The following is a 25,101-nucleotide window of genomic DNA, read 5'->3' as shown; positions in this document are numbered from 1 at the left end:
CGTGAATATCGCGCGTGTTGAGCAAGTTATCCTTGAAGACCGGCCAGTAACAGTGCGTGACATAGCGCATACAGTCAATATCAGTGTTGTACGTAGGGTCGTTCGGAAGAAAAGACCTGGAATGTTGTCGAAACATGTCATTCTTCTCCATGACAATGCCAGGCCACACACGGTCCATTTGACTCAAACAACACTGGCCAACTTGCACTGGGTATTGGGTTGTGTAGTTATTCATCATTCATCTTTCAGATGGTTATCACTCGCTTAGCATAAAGTATAATGTATGCGAAAGGTTACATCCAAAGTACAGTAATTGGGTTTCTGTACTCTCCATGACTGAACCGATATGGATATTGGTAAGAAGAGGATAATACCTGCCTCACAAATAGATTCTGTTCATGCACCATTGTTCAATAATCGCTTCCCACTTCCTTACTCTCTCTCACACAGTCCACAGTCCTCACTCTCTCTCGTATTCTCGCCAACTGATCTCGCTCCCTCACGATTCCAACGCTCATTCCATAGCCGTCTCTCAAGTCACTAACCTAACGTTTGACTAATTGCTTATTCCGCATTCCTTTCTCTACTTCCTGCTATGTTAAGAATAATATAAGACTTGTAACTTCTTTCCCAATACCTTGGTTACGATACGGTACAGTCACCAACAATAGAAATGGAACAGCTAGATCCTGAAATACTCGCCTCTCTGCCACACATTGTGTGTGCTGCCTAATTATACTGCGATTACTGGATGTTAATAGCAAATTTTCAATTGTATATTCTATCGCCGCCGTAGAGTTAGGCAACACACACAACGCATTGCAGGGAGGCGAGTATTTCAGAATCTAGGTAACCCGTTTTTATTGCCGGCTACTGTACATCTATTTCGACAAACATATGCACGAATGTTCTGCGACTTTCTAATTGGATAAATTTCTAGAACATGATTATGCATTAAACGTACATTAGAGTCTCGCATATCCGACATAAACGGGCCGGTAGAACGTCGGATAAGCGAAAATGTCGGATAATAGGGAGGTGTTAAGAAAAAGCCTATTAAACATCAAACTAATGTTATAATTTTACACATTACGATCCTAATACAGTAATCATGTTTTACAGCAATACAGAAAAAAATAATTGGAAAAATGAACTTACAGTTAGAGTCCGGTAGAGTCGGGAGAAACCAAAAATAGATTACGCTCACGCTCGCAACTTGCAGTTCTTGTTGCCGATTGATGTTTTTTTCGGTGGTATGTCGGGTAATACGGAATGTTGGATAAGCGAAGGTCGGATAAACGAGATTCTACTGTGTTTAAAATATACTGAATTTTCAATATCTCTTCTCTTAACGCTGAATTTGTGCGACGTACTTGAGCTGCAATTACAAATGGAACGACATTGACAGTTCAGCGGCAAAACTTGAACACAACAAGTGGTCGAGTACAATGATTCACCAGACAGTTCGAGCGATCTGTCGTTGACGAAGGACAAGACACGAGGTCGTGTTGTGTCGGGCTTTTGTCGTAGTTGTTCGCTGAACTACACGACTGTCGTGTGGTTTCGAGTAGTCAAAACAATGTTTCGTTTAGGTCCGTCAACGTGTTCGGTTTCAATGACATCAGCTGCTTTCTGTACTTTTGGGCTTTAATTCTCACCTGGTTTGTTTTTTCAATTAGCAGTGAGCGATTTCAAACAATACAAAAAAAGTGTGAAGTGGGAGAAGGTCGAATTCTAGGCACGGACAAAGATATAAGTTAGCAATAATATAGAAGTGCATCGTGCCATGAAGATGAATGAGTGTGTTTAAGCTGGCCGCTATACATTCTTCATGTCTGCTATAATGAAGATGATATGATTAGTACCATTAGTACCGTTCTTCTCCTACCCATTGAGAAGAGGCTATGAAAGGCTTTGAGATTGTCATACGAAGCATGCATTTTTCTTCAGATTCCGTTCAATAAATTTTGATTCGAAGCTAACTTGAAACTTGTCTTATATTATTGGAAGTGAGGGGAATATGGCCACCTTATGGCAAAATTGCTAATTATTAAGAGATTTATTGAAATAAAAATATGTTCCGTATTCCAAAATTAAGATTAGTCTCTGCGCTGCTAGACATGAGTAAAAATCTTTTTCTGTAAATGAACAAAAAATGCACAAACAAAAGTCTGCAAAAACCATATTACCCCCACTGATGGGGGTAATATGAGCGCACTGGTGGGGAATATGGGCAGTTGTGTTTAATGGATACATTTAAGGACATATACACGTAAAAATTCACAGGATAGTGCAGAATGAATGCATACCATAAACAATGGCGTGCGCACGAGGGGCAAGGGGACACTTGCCCCTTCTGATACTCTCACTTAGAAATTTAATGTAGAGAAATTTTATTACCATTATTAAACAATATTATTATCTTTTTAAAATATAGAATTTTCAAGCCGACGAAAGTTCCAAGCAACTACGGAGATTTATTTCCTATGTAATTGCACTATCTCACTTCGTTATCCAGCAAATTACTTGTTATTAAGACTCACGTATTGTATTCGTTAGCCTAGTTGTGTTACACCTATGTGGTCGCCGAATAAATTGGTCACGCATTAGAAATGAATAAATTGTGTGTAGTTGTTTTGAATCTGATGGACGAAATCATGTTTATATGTAAATTAGTCAACCACAGAGAAGGAAAATAAAGAGGGAGGGGAACAGAGAACTTTTGTGCCACAGAAGCTGGAATTCTTCTAATAAAGTGATTTTCAGTGAGTCCGGACACACACTATATACTCCCCTATTTAGTACCCGTCAATACAATGAAACAGTGAAATGGAATGAGGCTTTTCTATCCCCGACTGAACTTTCATCAAAGCTTTTGTCCCACTTAATCAAAAGGTCTGCGCACGCCTGTGATCATAAACTTGTCCTGCAGTTCTCAAAGTTCCTCATCCTCTTTGCAAGTAGTGCAGATGAAATGTATTCCTCCTGCATATCAACACAATGATTATGATACCGCAAGGAACAAGGGTGACAATAAATCCACTCCTCACCACGATACCATTTTTGCATACAGGGCACTGACTGTCGTCGTTAGGTGCATCCGTCAATGGAATACCATGTGAATTTGTTATGGATCGTGAAGGGTTATGGGTAATACACTTCTTTTGGGGTAATTTCTGAAATTTCAAAAATATTATATGGCTTAGAAGCTTTTCTTTCTAAAGTGCCCATTTTCCCCGGAATTGCAACTTTTTATGTCAGTTAGTACTACTGCTTTTGACGAGCCGCAACACCATGATGCAATTCATACTACGTGATCCCCTGTTCTAGTTTTGTTGTTACTATATCCATATATAATTGTCTCAAATAATATTCAGCTCAGATCTTAACTCCTAGTAGTGCAAAATAACATCAGCTGTCTTTTTTAGTACAATTTCGAGAAGTACTTCCCCTTAAACATGCTCAGAACGTTTGTTTTCGCCAACTCAGATGAGTACGCAGTTGCACGTGACAATCGGGACTCCACCGATGTTGTCAACCTACCGTTGATTTTTTTCACCGCGCACAGCTTACGCTGTGACGCAATAACCTTAATTGTGCCCATATTCCCCACGTGCCCATTTTCCCCCTAGTTCCCCTGTATCTTAAAATATCAAAATTTTACTTAATCGAGTCATATTTAACCAGACAATAACATTAGTGTAGTAAAAACTACGAGACCAGGGTTTTATATGATTTAGTTACAAACAGTTGGTCCCTTGTCCAATGATACCTGAGATCATTCATCCTGGGAATTAATAATTTTATTCCTATTGTTAAATATATATTTGAAAACTTTAGTAAGCGAGATAAAATACAATATCCATAAATATTTGATTTTCTTTGTTGTAATTCTATCATAAATTCAACTTCTCCTTTAAATTGCTCGTTTATAACAGTGCTTTGAATTCTGACAACACACAATAAAATCGGGCGAGATTATCTTAACAAATTTGTTAATTTATATTATTAAAACCATTATAGCATGGAATGTGTGTGAACAAAAATGGTATATGTGATTTGTCAAAGGGTAATAGAAGTGTTCTTAAAGATTTTTGTCATTCAAAATCTCAATTTCACTCTTTAGGGGATCAATGCCCTGCCAACCATCCTTGACGATTCTGTCAATTTTGATTGTTTTTACTTGCGTTGTTAATTTTTAGTCAATATAAGCATAACTGAAGCAATAATAAATGAACAGATTCAGTTTTTTAGGACAATATTTTATTTATTTGTGATTTGTCATGATTCTGACCTGAAATTTGTGATATATATTGGTTAATAAAGTGCAAGTGATAGATTTTTCTTTTTCAAATGTGGAATTACTTTTGAAATAGCCAATCGTATTTCAATGATTCATAAAGTTCAGTATGCGGGCACAACGTCTTCTCAATCTTTGCTTCCTAACCTGATAAAATGGACAAATAGACCAACATATCAAGTTAAGCCCCATCTCAACTGTTCAACATTCCGCTCCAAATAAATTTCAGTCGGACTAACATAGTAAACCATTTGCACTATCCTGGAAATGAACTCCTCGTGTAACTACCATTAAAGCTTGGAGTCGGTGGGACACGCTAACACAGGACTCGTTAAAGCTGCATTAGTGTAGGCGGAGGATACGCTACCAGAATGTCCTCTGAAGGCCTCTTCCTGCGTAAATTCAATTACACCTGCCCGGACTGTTAGAGCCGGACCTTTGGAGGACGACCCTCATGTCCATCAAGCAAAAGGAAAAGGTTGACAACTCTTTCCTTGAGCACTTACCGTCTGCGACAATCATCACAAAACATAAATCATTGTAAATCTTCATTTCTGAACTAATTACTATTTTCTTGAAAGAATTCAGATCCATTGAAAACATGTTTGACCCCACTTCATTCACAGACAGGCTAATGAGCTCTGGATCTGCCGTTCAAAGAGAGATCCGAATCACTATATTCCTCCACCGGGTATCGAACCGGAGACCGTTTCGTTACAAGGAGACGACGTTACCGCTACGCTATGGGGAAGGCCCAAAACAAAACATATATATTTAATAAATATGTGTCTATAATTATTCGTATTTTTAAATTGTAATACGACAATGAGAATACCTTTTTCAGGACATCTACATTTCTTATTATGTTTAGGTTTTAAAAATGCTATGCCTAAGTTTTAATTAATAAAGATATTCCCTGGCTTTTAGAAAAACAGAAATAACTATCTCTAAAATATACCAGGAAATATATTTTTTATTTGTAGTATCTGGTTTGAATTATATTGTTACGCCTTCTTACGTTTAGTTGTAACCAATTACAAATTTTAAACCGAAAGAATAATATATTTATTTAAAATGTGAATCATTACAGCGTAAATTAAATATGATCAATGAAATTAAACTATTTCGTTCACAACTATAATATAATATAATTGTGAACTAGGAAACTAGTTGTTTTTAGATAATTTTTAACTAGTGATATTAAGTCAAATCTTAAACTTATAATGTTGGAATGTACAAAGGGTAGCTTTCCCTTTTCCCTTTTGATGTGATTTTTGTTATTCAGCGTCGCGTTTCTGCTACTTTTGGCTAATCGCGACGATGAGAATGATGAAAATGATGAAAGACACTCACAAAGAAAACCCATTTCCAAGCAGAGATTCGATTGATTTGGTTTAATTAACTTCGCTTTTCTGCCATGTTTGACAAATCACGAAGATCAGGATGAAGGGACACTCACAAATAACAACCATGCCCATGCCAGGATTCGAACCAGGAAACCCTGGCGTCGTAGCGCTGTGGTAACCACTCCTTTTCCCCTTTTTGAAACACCTGGCTGCTATCAATGATGATTAGTTCAAACATGGATTGTGTCGGAACTGCAAGAACCTGTTTTATTCTCAATTCTGAAAGAAAGTAGAATAACTCCCAAACAGATAACTAGACAATGAGAGAAGCAAGAACGCCTAATTACCATTTGTTGCGGTATCATTATAGGAATACATTGCACTCTGAGATTGCTGAAAGAGAATTTATGGCGTCTTTTAGCCATAGTATGTATTTGATTACGTTCATAAATCACTCCCTCTTAGGCACATATCCTCCAGCTACTGAATGTTATCGCCTCGTTTGTCCCATCAGTGTAAAATATTCGCAACTGTGAGTCCTGCTGAAAGGACTCCCGCTTGAAATATCTGCATTTCTCCTGCAATTCGACATCTTCTGAGATGGTCTCGAATAAATCAAAAGATTCGATGTTCGGAAGAAAGCATTCCCTTTAGCTGAGGTTCCAGAAACAGAATACTTCAAAATATTCACAGCTTGGAGTTGTATTTCTTCTGGACATGATATTGTATATAATGTACGAGATCTGGGGCAAAGACGGCGAACGTCCCTTCCCCCCAGAAGAGAGATAAACTAGAGAGAGAATACACTTTTGCCCCAAATGTTGTTTTTTACTTTTTGCATTGTCGAAGTTTATTTTAAGTCCAGCATATGCTCAGATAAACTCATTGGAACCGAACCTATGCTCTGTCCCGGGAATCTCTGGAGCGAGGGAACGAATCAAGTCTCTGCGCAAGTAGTGACTCGAGAGGGCTCGACCAATGAAAAGGTGCGAGGGAACGGGATGAAGGGGTGAAATTCGACTTCAGTTGCCAGCCTTTGCAACAGCGTTTACTGCTTCGCTCCTCCCACTCGCTTTCTCCCTTTCTCTACCGTTATGCGCGGTCTTGCTTCAGAGATTCCCGTGATAGAGTGTAGAGTTAAAATGGGATCCTAAACTCTGCGCAATATACCTACATCAGGGATTGTATCTGAGACCCCTTGATTGCAAGACGGCAGCGTTACCACTACACCATCGGAAAGGCCCATTGCGTATTGTTATTTAGTGGTATTTTAAATCTAAGCACCTCCCCCAAACATATATCCGCCACTTTCACTCCCCACTCATTTCTTGTGGCCTATATTTCAACATTTCGGCCATTTTTGACAGTTTCAAAATCCTGTCTACGCTTCAAGCTTTAGTGAGCTTACTGCATGACTACAGTACAACTTGACATTAAATTATTTTAAATATAAGGTTCGATTTTGGAAAAGGCATGGGGTGGGTGGTAAGAGAGGGCATATCAAGAGTTTTGTTGCCACGATTACTGCTGTAAATTTATAGAGATTCAGCCGATCCTCCCACTGACGTACACGTATACCTCGGAATGCAGGAAGGCTATTATACTCGACCGAAATTGGATAACACATTATAATATGAACTAAAAACCGATTTTTCGCTATGTTATGTACCCTATACCGTGCTGCATAATTTCCTTAAGAAAATTGTTGCAATACATTTTATAACGTAATGAAGTTGACTCTCAGTAATTTTAAAGTATTTCCTTAACCACGAGTTTATTGTAATAACATTAACTTCAATAAATGTAGGGTCTTTAAGCTAAATTTTTTCGGGTAAAAGTACCCATGAAAATCTAACTCCTCTTATAACACCATTAAACCTTGTTTCCATGATTATGAAAAACTAAATATGCTGACCAAGGCAGTAATTTATTTTATTAAAAACATAAACTAAACGTAACGTTTCAACCTTCTAGCAAGGTCTTCTTCAGACTCTGTATCAAGTACAAAAGTAACAAGATACAAAAACAGGGCATTATATATACACAAACATTACTCCCTCCAGACTATTAGAACGTTGTTTGGAACTTTCTAGCAGGTGGAAAGAAAGAGAAGAAGCAGGATAGACTGGACATAAACAGAAGAAGTAAGAAAACGGACAGGGGAGAATTGGAAGAGAAAGAAAAAGAGGAAGAGAAAGAAAAAGAGAGGAGGTTTGGAATAAGGAGTATGGGGAAGACCACAGAAAGATATGCAAAGTGCTTAGGAAAGTGGGAATTAAAACTTACAGGAAGGGAGGGAGAAGCATCTTAGGAATAGCAAAGAATGCAAGCAAGAAAAAGGAAAACAGAGAAGAGGAAGAGGAAGGGATTATCTACGAAGTGAAATGTAAAGAATGTCAGAGTGTGTACATAGGAGAAACGAAAAAAAGGCTGAAAAACAGGTTGAAACAACATAGGGATGATGTACGACTTAAGAAAGAGAGAAATGCAATATTTAAACACACGAGAGGAACAGGACATGACATAGAGTGGGATGAGGCTAAGCAGATAGGAAGGGAGAAGAGAATGCTAGTTAGAAAATGGAAGAAAGCCAAGGAAATAGAGAAGAAAGGTGAAGAAGACACAATGAACTGGAATGGGGGACTGAAGTTAAACAAAGAATGGAAGAAGGTGTTAGAAAGAGTTGAAAAGACAAGAGAGAAAGAGGAGAGGAGAAGGGAGAAATATGAAGGAAAAAGAGCGTGAGATAAAAAGTCCAACCACATTCTATATGGAAGTAATTATGTTTAGCCTTTTAGGTGAAAGTACAGTTGACAAGTGAAAGCCACCTGCTAGAAAGTTCCAAACAACTTTCTAATAGTCTGGAGGGAGTAATGGTTGTGTATATATAATGCCCTGTTACGTTTAGTTTATGTTTTTAATAAAATAAATTACTGCCTTGGTCTAACTCCTCGTGTATTTGAGCCAAGTCGATCAAGACTTTTCAAGTTGGCGGGCGAGACTCCGATTTCTCGGTCTTGGTTTCATAACTTCTGATTAGTGTAGTCTTCATTTACTTGGGATAAGGAACGAAAATCTAAGGAGTTTTAGAGGAAACTTCGCGCAACGTTTTGTTTATGAAAACTAACTGAAAGAGTGCTCCGTTTAGGAGGGCCGAAGTCTCAACATGGAGGCAAGTCACCTTCACTGTGATCGAGATAACTGAAGCAGATGGGGTATTTTAAGCGGAATCTCATGCAGCAAGTAAAGACGTCCGATCTCGTCTTGAGTGAAATAGGTCAAAGCGGGCAAAACTACATTGTTAAATTCTTTGGTGCAAATACTAAATGCTGCGAAATACAAGGTTTTGTTAGCAGCTCCCGCTGGTAGAGGTATACTCATTTTGCTGCGATGCGTCATAAAATCTGATGTGTAGCATACTTCGATTCATCAAACCTTTGGAGAGTATACTTGGTGCGGTTGATCGCAGTAGAGAGATTTATAATTATAAACATGCATGACATAAAAGTTGGAAACTGTGAGTATAACATATTTGTACTATCAAAGTACCAATATATGGCCAGTTAGATCCAATAGCAATTTTGTGGTTATCGTAAATTTGAACGTTATGGGTCACCGAATTGTAACTTTAGTATCAATTGCAATTTTATGGGATGTCTCGAATGGCCATATAACCATCCTATCACTAGGAAGATAAATAGATATATAGGAGAGCTTTAAATCAATCTCATTTGATCTAATGGTATAATTGGTATTTCTGTGTGAACCGAATTACGATTTAAAGCTACGTTTAGAAGTTCGCATCATATGTAGCTGCTATTCTATTTATATGAATTGTACTAACTGTAAACCTGGAAATAAAGCGTTTGAATTGCAGACGGTTAATCAGAATTAATGTAAGACTTGAAGCTTTCCTGGCGGCGAATGCTGAATAGATTCTCTAGGGCTATCGACCGGGTGAGTTGTGGAAAATATTCCAAGCTTTCGAGAGCTAACGTCACTCTCATCTTCAGGGTTGAAGTCTCGATAGCCCGAGAGAATCTATTCAGGTTAATCAGAATGTCTTGCATGTGTTTGCCACTACAGTATTTGGTTGAATTTTCAATTATCTTCTCTAATTTTTGCTTGTAAAAAGACTTTGATTTTGTGAATAAATTACATTCCCAAATAATGATCTATTAATAACTAATAATTTACTTGATAATAAATATATCAAACATTGCTACATGATAAACAGTAATAATTAACTGGCCTTCACGATGGCGCAGTGGTAAAGTCGTCGCATTGTAATCAATGGGTTCACATAGTGGTTCAGTACCATCCTTAAACTGTAGGTTCATTCCATATTAACCTTACCGTGCAAAAAGTGGACTTCAAACTCAAAGAACAAATGAACGATAGTTAGATTTTGATTTTTGCGTCTGTCAACCTCTTCAGGTTGATGTTGTTTTGATGAAATAGCTGATTGAACAATCTGATGAATTAGCCGTCATTCAAACCAAGAACCTTCGGAGGCAAGATTGTGAATTGATCCAACTCTTATACTCGATCTCCGGAATCTGTGGAGCACGGCCGCGCATAGCGGCAGAGAAGAGGGAAATCGAGTGGGCATAGCGAAGCAGTACGCGCTGCTGCGAAGGCTAGTAACTTCAGTTGCTTTCCCCCCTCCACCCAATCCCGTTCATTGGTAGAGCCGTCTCGCGTCACTACTTGACAGAGACATGTTTTCATTCGCTTGCTCCAGATATACTCGAGACAAAATTAGTTCCTCATTACAAACCACTGCTGAGTCTTTTCCAGATTATTACCAAACATTTTTCAAGTCTGTATTAGATGCATGGGCAAATAAGTGTTTTGGGTAAACCATATTATGCTCCCAAGAGTATCAAATTTTCTAATATATTCAGTTTCACATTCTTATCTTGCAAGTTTGCAAACCCACATTGGAAACATCATCAAGAGCCGAGCACCAGTCTTCTTCCCGAGAAATTTCTTTAACGTTGTAGTGCGACTACCTGTCTCAATTGGTTTCCATCATTTCTGGAGAAGCATCTCTACGAACCGCCCGTCCTCTCGGGTTAGTGTTAGTTCTTGGCAGGATCCTACAGTAATCCGCTGGAGGTAATCGAGTTTCCAGCGACTTGCGCTTCGGGCGGTGTGAGAAATTCAGACACATACACTGGAATCGACCACGTCATCCTCCTGCTGGTCTGAAGCAAACCGAGCCTTTCCTTGCTTCTCTCCGCGTTCATATTTGCATACAACAACGGGGATGATTCGATTTGAGAGTCAAACGGGACAACTTTCGATGGAGAGCAGAGGAAATCTTCCGCGCGTGGAATCAGTCAAAGTAAAACCAGAGACCTTCTCCACGTCCTATCGCGTGAATATTTAAATTCTCGGAATGGCGTTTCCGAGCTCTCCTGTTTTGGGGTCTGCACGCTTCTGTGCTCTGTGACTCCTCAAGCTATGGCGGCATTAGTTAGTAATAAATACAACTGAATGTGGGTGGCTCAATTATTTATTACCCTCGTATCTCTCTCTCTCTCTCTCTCTCTCTCTCTCTCTCTCTCTCTCTCTCTCTCTCTCTCTCTCTCTCTCTCTCTCTCTCTCTCTCTCTCTCTCTCCCCGTTCCTCCTCCCCTCCTCTCTCCTTCTATCATGCGCACATCTATCTTTACTTGCAAAGGTGAATCTTAACTGACAAATAATAAACACTCACATAAAATGATTAACTGGTATTAAAATTTCGAGGTGCCTCAGCACTTATACTCTGTCCCGGGAATCTCTGGAGCGAGCGAACGAAAATAAGTCTCTGCGTAAGTGGTGATTCCAGAGGACTCGACCAATGAACTCTTGATAGAGAAAGTGAGTGCAGCTACCAGCTGTTTTGCAGCAACGCGCACTGTTTTGCTCGTTTTCTCCTCTTCTCAACAGTTATGAGCGGCCTTGCTCTACAGATTCTATGGACTAGGTATAGACTACATACGGTATATATACGCCCATCACATAGTATAGAACCAAGCCCCATACCATAAATAAACTCAGTACATTTGTTTGACGAACACAATTTTCATAATGTAATTAGAAACCGACATCCGTGACGGTGTGGTTAGCACAACGCGCTACGACACCGGCGGACCCGAGTTCGAATCCCGGCCATTTGTTCTTTGTGAGCGTCTCTTCATCAATTTCATCATATCATCACTCAACCTCGTCACGATTATCCACCGAATATCGAAGTGAAATAACCAAATCAATCAATGAAACCTAATTACAACTGATTCTGTAATGGGGCTCTCGGCACACATTACACAAGAAAAACACATTCCTCACAGAGGATTATACTGACTGTGTGTCCAGATGCCAGAGTCTTGTTAGTTCGTAAAAATGCAGCCCAGGGTGTGTTACGTGGAAGAGAGATTGACATTTGAGTGCCTTCAACCTATTTACACCCCTACACATACATAAAATATGTTACGCAATTGTTCAAATAACATCAAGGTGACACCCAAGTATCTAACCTTTTCTACCAAAACGCGCTCAGTGCAATTCTGGTGTCGAACCGGGGAGTTATAAGGGGCCAGAGCGTGGTACTTAAAACAACACCTGCACTTAGGTGGAGATCGAGAATGTGTGTAGCCCATCCACAACCCCTGGCCCATCCCAAGCACCTTTAAGGCACTGTACAATCACGAACACTTCTGGTTTGTAGCAGACCCATTAAAAATCAGTGAGGTTGTTACAAGCCAGAAGCGTCCTTGACAAGGGAGACTATGCACAAGGAGAACTTTATTGCCTTGTTATATCGCGATTTCAGATCTGGTTCCAGAACACTTAAAATGGAGGTTGAGCATATCCTTTCATAATGCAAACAGGAAACGCATTTTTCCACAATCAATACGTAGAGAACTTTCTTCCAGAAAGTTTTACAACAGAGCTGCTTTTTATTTTCTGTTTCTGTTGTGTTATGTCGCTTTGATACCCCTTGAGTTGATCACGACGATAAGAATGAGTGATGAACTGATAAAATTGGTTATAGGCTGATTACAATGATACAGTAGAATAGGTAAGACAAGAAACTCCTCGCGGCCTCACGCCCAAGCCATACGTAGGGGAAGGACGCACAGAAGCAGGGTTGGCAGTGCATACGGGTCAAATGTCTACGCAGAACGAGAACACAAGAAAACTAAGCAAGACGATCTGAGTGGTGTGGTGGTAAACATACAACTGAATGACCGCGTTCTGCTAAGATGGAATCAATTTTGAACATCTTCAAACGGGGTTTGTTAATTTTCACCAAGGAATACAATTCTGGTGTGCGTCAAAGGGGGTGTTGTTTTGAACGAGCCACTGAATGAATCATAATGTCTTTTCGGGAGGAGGAAGAAGTCGCAGGATTTATTTGTACGTTATGGCATGAGGCGTTGTCAACAACAACAACACTGTTTCGTGTCAAATTTGTGAAAACTTCTCCCGGACCCTGTGGCTGAGTGGTTAGCACATCGCGCTGCGACGCCAAGGGTCCCGGGTTCGAATTCCGCTCGGTCATGGTTGTTTGTAAATGTCCATTCATCAATTTCATCATTTCATCACTCATCCCCATCTTCGCAAATTAGCCAAGAGGTACAAAACGCGAAGTAAAATAAAATATATCAAATAATAATAATAAAAAAATTGGCATTCATATCATGGTATTAATCGCCAAAAGATTTTCCAGATTTGAACATTAACCGCCAGCATGTACAACAATTAAACGTTGCCCTTTAGACACCGGTGCTTTGACGGCAGCCGCGGTTCCATCCACCCAAGCTTCTTTCTTTGTTGTCGAGCTGTGAAAATAAGTCCGTCAACGTAAACAATGGGTCGTCCTTGTCGACGAAAGATTTTTATGGCTTTGAGGTACGATGAACGTAAACTTCTTATTTCGTCCTTTTCTATAAGCAATTGTCTATTATTTTCTGCTTTTCCCACTTAAACTCTAGGTCACGTATTATCTTGCGCACACACCAGACACTGCCTTGGAACTCTATTCTTTGTTTCAAAACCCTTCGGATACCTTCCCCGTCCGTAAGGTGAAATTCGTTCACAACACGCCTAACAACACACTTATCGAACTCGTCTATATGACTTTTGATTTTTCGGCGAGATCGTGTTCTATGGGGCGTATGAAAGTGTTTCTTCAACGTAGTGCATGCTTTACTTTCTATTAGTACAATTCTTCTCACACTGCTGAATGAAACACCACATGCGCGAGCCACCCTCCTTTGCAACTGGTTTTCGGACATACGAACTCCCACCTGGTCTTTCATAAATGCATTGACATTATATACAATTTCTCGCCCTTGGCTGTGGATTACTTTTCGTCCACCGAGTTTACTTGCTTTCTCTGAAATGCAAGCTTACATGCTACCAAGTACACTGCACACAAAACAAACACACACTTTAAATGAAGACAGGCAAGTCGATCGCATTGTTCCTCGGTGCTCACACAACATTAAGACGTTCGGCAACCCTGCCTGTGTGCACGATAGGGGAAGTTCGCGCATGCGCTTGCCGCGTTTCCGATCCAGCACATCGGTGGGAGAGTTTCTTGTCTCACCTCTTCTACTGTACACCCATGCCTGACCAAGGTTCATACCTCTGATCTATGGCTTCGGACAGAGCTAGTTTTAAAACAAAGAAACTTAAAATAAAAGTTTTATGCAGCAGGTTTCTGTATCATCACTCAAATCCAGAGTAATCTCAGATAATTCTTCTTTCAGGAAACAATATTTAACCATTAATAAATTGAGACGAATATTACATGTCTTCAGCACGTCTCTTCGAAATTTTTCAAAGCATCTGCGCAAAAATGTCCATCATTTTTACTTTTGGTATTTCATTTCATAATGATATCTTCCATCTGAATCAAATCTTTACATACGACAACTACTTCATGCCTGAATGAACTCAAGCTACAAAACTGCACAAGCAAATATAATTAAACAGCCGTTCTCGATAACGAATTTATAACGTCGATACGTTGATTTTCCATTATTCAGAGAGTCATGTGACGATTTTGCAGTTGCTTTGGTGTTGGATCCGGTTCAAGTCTTGGCGAGATGACCACTTCCAACGTCTTTGTGAACATCTTCAACGAAATGCCTATACCAGCGAAAAATGCTGGATCGCGTTGCTGCTTCATCTCCATAATCTTCTGGCATCTTTTCAACTTTCCTTTACATTTTTTCCCCGACTTAAAATACAATTTTGTGTCGTTTTTGGAATCTACTCGAGCCCTTAAGGATAAATATTTGTGGTATTTCCTTGTTTAACATAGCTTTTTATTTCCATTTAAGTTAATCGACAGCGAAATGAATGATGATAAGAGGTAATCGATGGATGGAGATGCCGGGACTCAAACACAGAACTTACCGTAGGTACAGTTACCGGCAATAGAAATGGGACACCTAGATCCTGAAATACTGGCTTCGCTGCAATGCGTTAAGTATGTTGCCTAACTCTAGGGTGGTGGCAGAACATTGCAATGAAATTTTTTATCACAATCCACTCATTACCGTAGAGTTACGTAACACACATAACGCCATGCAGGGAAGCGAGTATTTCAGGATGCAGGTGTCCCATTTTTATTGCCCGTCACTGTACAATAGGCACACTTCAATACATAGAATGGAACCAAACGGTTGTTAAAAGTATCATTATCAATCTTTTTGGTCCAACTTTGTGTGTTTAGAAGTCGACCGCCCATAATATTTAACACTAAAACTACTTATATTCCATTAGGATTGCATATGTAAAGACTTGAGAAATGGAAATAATGTCTACCAACATTAAAATAGAAATCAACACTTTAAAATAAGTTCAACTTCGATACATAAAGTAGCCTTTGCAATCTATACTCTATAGCGTTCTGAAGGCTAGAGCTTTCCTTGGAGACCTTCATTTCATTGATTTGCTTTCTTTTACTTCGCCTTTTGTGCCACTTTTGGCTAATTTGCGAAGATGGGGATGAGTGATGATGTGATGAAATTGATGAATGGACACTCACAAACATCCGTGCCCAGCTCAGGATTCGAACCCGGAACCCCTGGCGTCGTAACGCGATGTGCTAACCACTCCACCACGGGGTCCGGCACCTTTATTTCAATTGATACTTTCTATGTGTAAGACTTCCGTTTGTCCATTGTTTTTAACGCCTTTCCCATAGATTATATTTTCTTTCCAACACCATTTCTGGGCTTCCCCGATGGCGTAATGGTAACGTCGTCGCCTTCAAATCAAGGGGTCTCGCGTTAGGTACTCGTTCAAGTCACATAGTTATTCGGATCCCAATTTAAATTGTAGGTCCAGTCCCGATTACACTTTCTGTGCATAAAGCGGACTTAAATCTTAAACTCATTACCATTTATCCACGGCTTTGCTTCAATTGTTAGCTTTTGAAGGTTGATTCTGCAGTGTGCTTTTTACTAGCCATTCTGCGACATAGCATCACCATTCTTAGCATCATGCGTAAATTCCCCAAGTAATCGTAAGGCTATTTTCAGACGAAAGGGACCCCCCAGAGGCGACAAGCAACATAAGTCCCTTTCTACAGGCAAGCATTGATATCACAGGCACTAGCAACAGACACGATATTGAGAAAACGGCACAATCTGAGCGACACACAACCGATATATGAATTTTGTCGTGTCGATTCGAAAGGTTGCATTTATTACTGAGGGTTCGTTTCCCAACGAAACGTGTCTGTTGTTGTGTTGGTCTGAAATCTTCAAAAGTTCACATTGAATACTTATCACTACACAGACAACCCAAACTATCTGACATGAAATTTCTAAACAAATAACAAACCAGAAAAGTAAGGTTTGAATCTGATTGAAATTCATTGAATTTAATATGAGTAAACCCATACTCTACCCCAAAGGTATTCTGGCTCCTTATACTCAACCAACTAAAGATGACTCTCTCTCTCTCTCTCTCTCTCTCTCTCTCTCTCTCTCTCTCTTTCCTGAACAGGATTTAAATTCACTTCTAGTAATTATATATTTCATTTTTATGCTCATACTTGTTCCGGTTTCAGTACAATAATGTCAATTCTGAAACTTCAAACAGATCAATATAACTTACACAAACCTGCGTACATCCAAAACCGCTGCAAATTCTTGATTAACCCGTGAGTGGTACACATGGGTCCTCAGGACCCAGTGGAAATTTGTTGACGTGTTTACTCACAGATGGCAGGTCTGATTACTTTCATCTCCCCAGTAGCCTTTTCACTGGCAGTGGTGAATGTTGTGCTGAAAAAGTTTTTCCGTGAAGTGCTTGGAAGCTTGTGTATCACAGGGGAGTGTGTGGGTTCCCAGGACCCAAGTGTACCATTTATGTAACTTTTTTTCTGGATGAGGGATTATTGATCATTTCTTATATTTCTGTCTGTTCCAAACATTATGGCGGGAGGAAGTCATTTAATCGATGATGAAATAGCAGACATCCTGAATAGAAAAGAAGATTCGGAATATGACGCTAATTACGTACAGAGTGAACATGACAGTGAAAGTGAGATATCATCTGATAACACCATTGCTGGAACAGAGGAAATCGGTGCCAACTCTGCAGAGGGATATCCGTGGTATAGTACTGCGTATTCTTGGAGAAGCAGGTCAAGAAGAACCACCAGATGTTGTAGAAACTACTGAAAAATCCAAACGTAAAAGTTACGCATTTTGCCCCAACAAAAGAGACAGGAAAACAAACAACTATTGCCACCATTGCAGACTACCAATCTGTAAAGAATGCAGCTGCACATTATGCTCACACTGTTCAGAAAAATGTTGATCTCTTTTGTAGCAACTCATGAGAGCATCTATATTGTACCTGAAAACATTTGAGCAATAAAGAAAATGTTTAACGTCAAAATTTCCAATTTTTAATAATACGGGTCCCCAGGACCTAAGTGTACCAGTCATGTAACTTTTTTTAAGTGCACCACTGAAGGGATAAAACTAAATTCTAATTGATAGTTGATGTTTGTTTAGGCCCACTTTATATACAGAAGGCTAATGGGGACTGTATCTAGAGTTTCATGTGGAATTCAGACCATTATATTGCTCCACCGAGTATATCGAACCCGGGACATTTTCATTACAAGTTGACGACGTTACCAGAACGCCATTGTGGAGGATTAATTTTATTGGAAACACTTGCATATAAACCGGGAACTTGAGATGAAAAAGTAATGCATAACATAAAAATAACCTTAGCAACTTTATTAACAATGTCGGTTTTGAGGTTTGGAAATGTTTGGCGTCCTTCTGCCTCGCCTGGGTTATATGAATGCATGGAACTGATTGATGAATGAGAACGTTTCCAATCCCTTCGCCGAATGACAGAAGACCTGAGAAAACGAATTCCTTCCTCGTCCCCGTAGGTGAGGCATTAAAAGAAAAATACAGGAAGTGAAACATTGCCTGTTTGAAAGTCCATTTCCTGTAATTACATGCACTATTCATTTCGTGAACTTTCACATCTTACGCGCCTCGTAAGAAATCGAAGGCCATATATCGATCCATGAAATTGGCTGCGGAAGCAGAAGTGCAAGTTGGTGAGAGCGAATCAATGAATTATTCATCTTCTGGTAGAAACAACCAACAGTGTTCCGGTTAAATAATGATGGATTAAATTACACTGATTGCCTGCAACGGGCATCGAGTGTCCAGCCTGTATTCCAAACGCTTTGAATAAAACGCTACAATGTTACATTGGAAGATCTTTTTTTTTATTTTTTATTGCAGTAGACTCTTTCTAATTCAAACTCCAAGGAAGCACTAAAAAGTTCGAATTCCACGTTTGAATTAACAAAAACGTCACATCATTAAATATGATTTTTTTAAAATTTATTTATGTAGTGAAATTTCCAGTACAGGATAAGCCATTTTAAGCAAGAAATAAACAAAAGAATAATAAAACAATAAAACAGAACAGTACCAAGATAAACAGAGCTCAGTTTCACAATATAGATTTCAAGGGGAATAAACGTCTGTTCGAATTACGGAATAATTCGAATTATCCAAGTTCGAATTAAAGAGAATCCACTGTATTTAGATTCCTCCTGCACATTGCTACATGCCGTGAAGGCATGTTGAGGTAGAGCCATTTGTGGAGGCATTTTGATCACCTTTACCTTCCCCCTCTGTTTTGCCCCAAGATACCCACTTCATGCAGGGGCATTGCTGTAAAAATTCTCCACTTGAATCATCCTACCCCGAGAATCGAACCCGGGACTACCGCGCTCTATATTGAAATATATACTTTGTAATAAAAAAGTAACTGACATTATTCAATAATTCTCGTTCTTATAAATTATATTGAAATTCAAAAATAAAATGTTTCCAGGTTCGTAACCTTAATTTGCGTTTTCCATTATCTGAAAATGTAAATCTTAAAATAATCGTTATATGCGTAATCCATTATTATAATTACGATATATTTTTATGAATAATTTCAAATGAACACTTGAATTGACCAACAGTTTCATATGGTATGAAGGTTAAAGTTGTAGTTTATTTTACTCTACGCTAGATTTGCATATATATACTTTCGTGCTTTTTAATTACAATGTCTAGGGTGTTCTGTAAGAAGCACATAATAAGTCTCACACTGCGATTTTCTATTGCTTTCATCTAAGTCTCACTGAATCAATTAAAGAAAATTTTATCAGTACAATTTTATACTGGGAATGTTTAATGATTCTAAACAGTGATGGTCCAACATGTACAGATATGCATATCATGTCAGTAATGTTTCCTATTAAAAGAATAAGCATTAAGAAACTGTTTGCTGTAAATTTGCATTTCTTACTTAAGTTTTTTTTTCCCGAACAGCCTAGATATAACTATGTATAATTTTAACATTTCAAGAAATATTTCTCTACATAGTGGTCGAATGTGCCTTAAACACATTATTATTTTTAACGTTAAACTATGACGGGGTTTAAAATGAATTTATTTTAGGAATATGATTTGAAATGCCTAAAACTAGATATTGCCATAGGTACTTTAATTATGTTCTGAGGAAAGTAAATTTTTAAAAGAAGGGATGATAAAACAAATCGAGAAGAAGAGCTATTTGGACCAACTCTGTTTCATTACTTCTCCGGAGTAATTTAATGAAACGAGGAACAATATAAATCAAGGAGTAGTTGGAGATGCCTGTTCGAAGGAAAAATGCCGCTGATCACAAATGTTAGGTAATCATTTTAATGAGAACGGAGAAACTAGTGCACGTTACCCGTGCCAGTGGGGATTCTCAATTTCCGGTGAACTTTCCGAGAGGCCAATTCGCTCAAAATCCGGGAGGTCAGAGCAGAACAAATCGTGCGTAGACATCGGGAACTGAAGCGAGATATTCGTCCTTGTGCAGCCTTGTGCTTTCTGCATGGAAATAATTTACTACATTTCCAGGATTTGATAGTTACGAAACTTAACTGTGATCGCGGAATGGAAATGAAATTTCAGAAGTTGCACTTTTGTAAGGATATGGTTGGATTGATTGATTTGATTTACTTTATTTTATTTCCCTTATCCTCCAGTTTTGGCTAATTTCGAAGATGAGGATGAATGGTGATAAGGTGGAATTGATGAAAGGACAATCACAAATGCACATAGGCACAGGCCACACAGAGAGTTATACTGACTGTGTCCAGACACCAGAGCCTCGTTAGTTGGCAAAATTCAGTCCAGGAAGCACTTGGCAGAAGAGTGGTTGGTAAGTGTGTGCCTTGGAGGGTTATTCAAAAAGAATGGTACAAAAGTATATTTAATTTATTTTTAAGTGAAAAGAGATACAAAAGCAATTCTGGTGATAAAGAAGAAAGGAAGGTTGTAAGTTTACCTGGGCAATTACAAATGTTGGATATGAGAACCCTGGGTAACACGGCAGATGTCAAAACGATAATCCATTTCTTGCCAGACGCGTTCCAACATATCCTCGGTTATCAGCTCCACTGCATGAGAGATGCGCTGCTTTAAATTATCCAGGTCCTGTGGTAATGGAGGAATGTACAGTGTCTTTCACAAACCCCCATAGAAAGAAGTCGCATGGAGTAAGATCTGGGGATCGTGGAGGCCAGGTTAGCATTGCCAAATCTTGATTCCCGGTACGGCCAATCCAACGACCTGGTCTGGTGGCATTGCGGTACGCACAAACAAGGTTGTGGAAGTGGGGAGGAGCACAATCCTGTTGAAAGATGGAATTCGGAGTATCTTCCTCCAGTTGTGACATGAGCCATTCCGATAACATGTCCAGGTAGGTCTGGCCAGTAACAGTGGCTTCGGCAAAAGAGAAATGTCCATATACTTTCCGTATGCTTATTGCACAAAACACATTCACTTTTGGTGAGGCTCTTTTCTGCTGCACTATGGCATGAGTGTGTTCTGTACCCCAGACCCTAACGTTATAGCGATTCACTTTCCAGCTAACATGAAATGTCGCTTCACTAAACACTAACCTGTCAGCGAATCCATCCTCTTCTTCAAACAGATTCTGCATTCTAATGCAGAAGGTCTGGCGTTTTGGCATCTCTGCGTTTTTCAGCGCCTGCATGAGTTGCAATTTGTATGGCTTAAAGCATAGACCCTTTCTTAGAATACGCCATACAGTGGATTGTGGCACATTAAGTTCTTTACTTGCTTGGTTTGTCGATTTTCTGGGACTCGTTTGAAAATCAGCACGAATCCTATCCACTGTCTCCCTTCACGTTCCTGGTCGACCGGGAATTTTTCTACTGCACAGATATCCAGTTGATTCAAACTTCTGCACCCAGCGTATAATGCAGTGTCTACGTGGTGGTCGTTTCTTGAAATTCGCATGAGAGTGTATCTGAACTGTAACAACTGCGCCTGTTCGTGTAAATTCCATTACGCAATATGTTTGCTCTACCTTCGTTGTTGCCATTTCAGCTATCAATAAAAAGTAGCGCCTCTATCGGATTTTACGTCAACTACAACCACAGGCTATAAATTTACAACCTTGCTTTCTTCTTTCCCACCAGAATTGCTTTTGTATCTCTTTTCACTTAAAAATAAATTAACCTTACTTTTGTACCATTCTTTTTGAACAATGATATATATATATACAGGGTGTCAATTTAATGGCGCCCACGGACCACGGAAACGTATAGAGGACATCAAAACAAACAACTTTTCTCAGTAACATTTTTCTCGTTGGTGCGTCGTTTCGGCGCTACAGTCGTTCAAAAAAGCCCGTTTTGCCGCCTGAATGCTGGCAACCACACACAACATTTGATTGCATTTGTGACGTCATATCCCGTCGTGAAGCGATGCGTTCCAGGGTTGCCAGGAACACACATATTCTGTGAAAAATGACATAGATACAATCAGCCACATTATGTACCGTAAAACAAAACGAGAAAACACGTTCTGTAACCTAACAGGAAGTAAACAAACGATACGAAAAATGGTAGAAAGAAAATGGAATTCAAGTGGAAGTAGTCATATCGAATTCTGTCTTAGCTTACATATCAAATATTTGCAAATCTTGTTACCAAGTTGGTATCTACAATTTAGTCCATCCCCTTCGTCTTTCTGATACTAGTTGTGTGTGACACACTGAACAGATGACAAAATAGAAATGAAAGAACTCAAAATTACAAAGGTAATCAACACATAATATAATGTAAATTCAGGGCATTATGAGGCAAGTGACAAAAATGGTTGAAAATACAGGGATATAAATAGTAGTAAAACAAACTCTCCGACGACTGTGTTTATCTACGCACCGGATACACATGTAATAGTTTGCAACTCTGAACAGGGCAGTATATTCGCTACTGATTCATCATTAGATTGTTACTTTGGTTGTACTTGTTTTAGCCGTAATGTAACAACGTGAACCTCAGATACTTCCGTTATCACCACAAAAGTACCACAAGGCATCTGGACACAAACCTGTAGATATCAACCTTGCAACGAGATTTGCAAATATAATTGACATGTAGCTGGGCGTAAACAGCCAAATGTAAGTTGTAAGTACAATAAAATTTATTGTTGTTGATATTTGACATGTAGGCAAAGTTAAAATTCGATAATGACACTTCATTTTGAATACGTTTTATATCATTTCTCATATCGTTGGTTCACTTCCCCCTTCCCCTGAGATGACTGCTTATCTTCTGGCTGGTAGGCTATGATGTTCGGTTTACTGGACGCGTATCTCGCTTCGTTTAACAGCTAATAATGTGGTTGGTAGTTTGCCATGTTTCACAAAATTTGTGTGTTCCTTGCAACCCTGCCGTGTGCTGTTTCGCCGCAGGAAATGACGTCACAGATACGATCAAATGTTGGGTTGGGTTGCCAACATCCAGGCGTCAAAACGGTCTTTTTTGAACGGCTCGCACCAACGAGAAAAATGCTACTGAGAAAAGTTGTTTGTTTTGATGTCCTCTACATGAATCTGTGGTCCGTGGGCGCCATTAAAATGACACCCTGTATAATATATATAATCAGTGAAAATTGTGACCCTCTGTGGCTACGTAGGCTACGTAGTGAGTGTCAAGAACTACGAAGGCTAGGGTCCCTATTTTGAACCCTGGTTACTATTAGTTACTCTTCAATTGAATACCAGTGACTGAATGTTATTCAAAAAGCTCTTGATTTTGTATATGGTTCTTCCATTACGGACTGCGAAACAATGTTTACCGCTCTGGACATATTCGGGGTAAGAACAGGAGTATGTGTACTGGAGCAATTGGTTAAAGAATTAAACATTAGTCAATGTGGTACATATTAATCTATAAGGACAAAGTTCTAGAAGTAAGTAAAAAGTGACGCAAAATAATAGAAATAGAAAAAAAGAAAATAATGTGGAATAATACAATAATGGTGAGCCCGATGACTTTCCTTTTGCTCCTAGTGGAGCATAGGACCTCCGTGAAGCATTTCCATCTTGTCCGATTCTTCGCCAAACTCTTGATCTCCAACCACGTCTTCTCTTGTTGCAGCAGCTCCTGCTCGATTGTCCTTCTCCATGTACTTCTGGGGCGTCCTCTCCTTCGTGCTCCCTGGGGGTTCCAATCCAAAACATCCTTTTCTATTGAGCCATCCGGTTTTCTCAGGATGTGCCCGATCCATTGACATTTCTTCTTCTTTGTGGTATGATTGGTTTCCTGTTAGTGATATCCCAAAGTTTCTCATTTGTAATTTTATCAGGCCACTTTATATTCATGATCCTCTGTAAGCACCTGTTCATAAATGTTTGTAGTTAGTGTCCTATTTTATTTGTTTGCTTCCAAGTTTCACAGCCATATAGTAAAACTGACTTTACATTTGTTTGAAGTATCCTGAGCTTTGTTTTTAATTCAATTTGTTTACTTTACCATATATTGGATACAGTTGGAAGAAAGCTACATTGGCTTTGCTTATTCTGTTTTTGGTTATTATTCCTCCAAGATATTGAAATTTTTCCACTTCTTCGACAATTGTGTTTCCTATTTCTAAATTCTCCTTTTTTGTGGCATTAATTATCATTTCTTTTGTTTTTTTAATTTATTTTTAAGACACTATATGAGCCCGACGAACTAACTGACAATGTGAAAACTTAATTTCCAGAAGGCAAGAGCTGGAATTTCATAATCCATTGATCATATTATTTTTGTCTTCATGTCTTCATTAAACACGATTTTACTTGCCATTTACTGTGAATAAAAGCAACATTTAGCAAGATTATATTTAAGAATAGCTGGGAATTATTCATATTCTCACAAAACACAAGTCTTAATAGTAATAAAACACTGTTACTCTAACAACAGTAATATCATAAATCAGTTATTTTATTATTATACGTGTAAAGAAAGAAATGTGTAGGTATTACTCAAGTGAAGGTTTTCTTATATTTGCAGATGGGAAATATCATATGCTTCCAACTGGAGAATTAATGATCAGCGATGTTACAACGAGTGATAAATACAGAAGCTATAGATGTAGAACTTTGCATCAACTAACAGGCGAAACTGTGGTTAGCAGTGGAGTAGGAAAAGTGAACGTGAATGGTAAGTTCTAATACTGTATTTATAATAATTTATTTTTGCTTATATTGTATACGGAATGAAGAAGAATTATTTCAGTTAGTTTAATAGCATTTACATATTGCTACTTCGAAATGTTCAAGTTGTAAATCAGTGACATCCTAACATATAACGGGTATTTCATCACATAAGGCCAAATTGGAATTATTTTGTGTAACAAACTTTCTAACTCCTTATGATTTGAAATTGTTGTCAACTTGATAATTCCACATTCGTCCGCATTTCCTGTCGGGTTAATATCGCACAGAAATATACGTGTCGGAAACTAATCTAAATATTTAAAATTTGTTATTGCCAACTTGAAACACCATTGATTGGAGAAAGTGATTGCAACAGTAGTGTTGAACAGGGGAAATT

General features: G+C 38.8%; 1 protein-coding gene across 1 annotated transcript in view; it reads left to right on the top strand.

The window, feature by feature from the left end:
- The window catches only part of LOC145981412 (cell adhesion molecule Dscam2-like), an 842,890-nt gene that overhangs the window by 367,185 nt on the left and 450,604 nt on the right, over window positions 1-25,101 (top strand). Inside the window, 1 exon segment of the mRNA XM_083114650.1 lies at window positions 24,559-24,708. Coding sequence (XP_082970776.1) covers window positions 24,559-24,708 — 150 coding nt within the window.

The sequence above is a fragment of the Lepisma saccharinum genome, chromosome 2, assembly GCF_977018435.1.
Source record: "Lepisma saccharinum chromosome 2, izLepSacc3.1, whole genome shotgun sequence".
Classification (NCBI taxonomy): domain Eukaryota; kingdom Metazoa; phylum Arthropoda; class Insecta; order Zygentoma; family Lepismatidae; genus Lepisma; species Lepisma saccharinum.
This window is presented reverse-complemented; position numbering and strand designations above follow the sequence as displayed.